Source organism: Monopterus albus, unplaced genomic scaffold, assembly GCF_001952655.1.
Source record: "Monopterus albus unplaced genomic scaffold, M_albus_1.0 scaffold5406.1, whole genome shotgun sequence".
In the NCBI taxonomy this organism is placed as follows: Eukaryota; Metazoa; Chordata; class Actinopteri; order Synbranchiformes; family Synbranchidae; genus Monopterus; species Monopterus albus.
In genome coordinates this window covers 1-771 of record NW_018133268.1, presented here as the reverse complement: position 1 = coordinate 771, position 771 = coordinate 1, and the positions used below count along the sequence as shown (strand labels likewise).

The 771-nt window shown below is 48.4% G+C and overlaps 1 protein-coding gene across 1 annotated transcript; it reads right to left on the bottom strand.

Annotated features, from left to right (window-relative positions):
* Positions 1-15: 15 nt before the first annotated feature.
* Positions 16-740, bottom strand: LOC109954276 (thyroglobulin-like; the record flags this gene model as incomplete). Its single annotated transcript, XM_020589654.1, has 2 exons — positions 540-740; positions 16-130 (listed from the first exon to the last, which is right to left on the bottom strand). Coding segments are annotated over exons 1-2 (305 nt in total), but the record flags the coding sequence as incomplete, so codon positions are not given.
* Between the last annotated feature and the right edge of the window lie 31 nt (positions 741-771).

Genomic DNA, 771 nt, shown 5'->3' with positions numbered 1-771 from the left:
GTGTGTGTGTGTTACCCCTCAGTCAGTGGCACGTTGTTCCTCAGAGTGACTCGGCTACGCACAGAGTAAGAAACCATCTTCTGGAAGGAAACTCTGTCGTAGAAACTCTTCACTGGTCCAGACAGACCCACTGGACACACAGAGGAAGAGTTAAACCTGCATTTACCTTCTCTTGTGGCTGCCTCAGCATGTTTGTCTTGCAGAGCAGACTTGTCTCAGCTCGTTTCTTTTGGCCCCTGATCCATTATGGAGCAGCCTCACATATTCATACCCCTTCACTGTCTGGATACTTTGTTGTGTTGCAGACATCATTTTAAATGGATCAAACTGCCTATTAGGATTTTTAACAGTTCTGCAGTGATGCCTACAAACAAACTGAGTGTAGACAGCAGCTTGATCCAGATTAAATCCATGACAAAGTGTGCACACTGAGAACTGATCTGAGTCTTTCTGCAGCAACTCTACACTGAACTGAATCTGACAGCAGCAGCCGCAGAGGTCGCAGAGCCACAGACAGTACGAGCAGCAGAGTAAAACACCTTTCTTGCTGTAGGTGTTGTTGGGCGTCATGTCCAGCACCAGGGGGCAGGGACGTCTCAGAGGTTTGTCGTATGCTCCACAAACCCTGCTGTCCGGATACAGCAAGCAGCTGAAGAAGCCCGGGGTGTCCGAGTCTCGGAGGTCAGCAACAGAACAGAACTGCTCCGCATCACAGCCTGAAAAGCACATTTATCTGATCAGCTGTCAGTAACTTCAGCTTCAAGAAAAAAA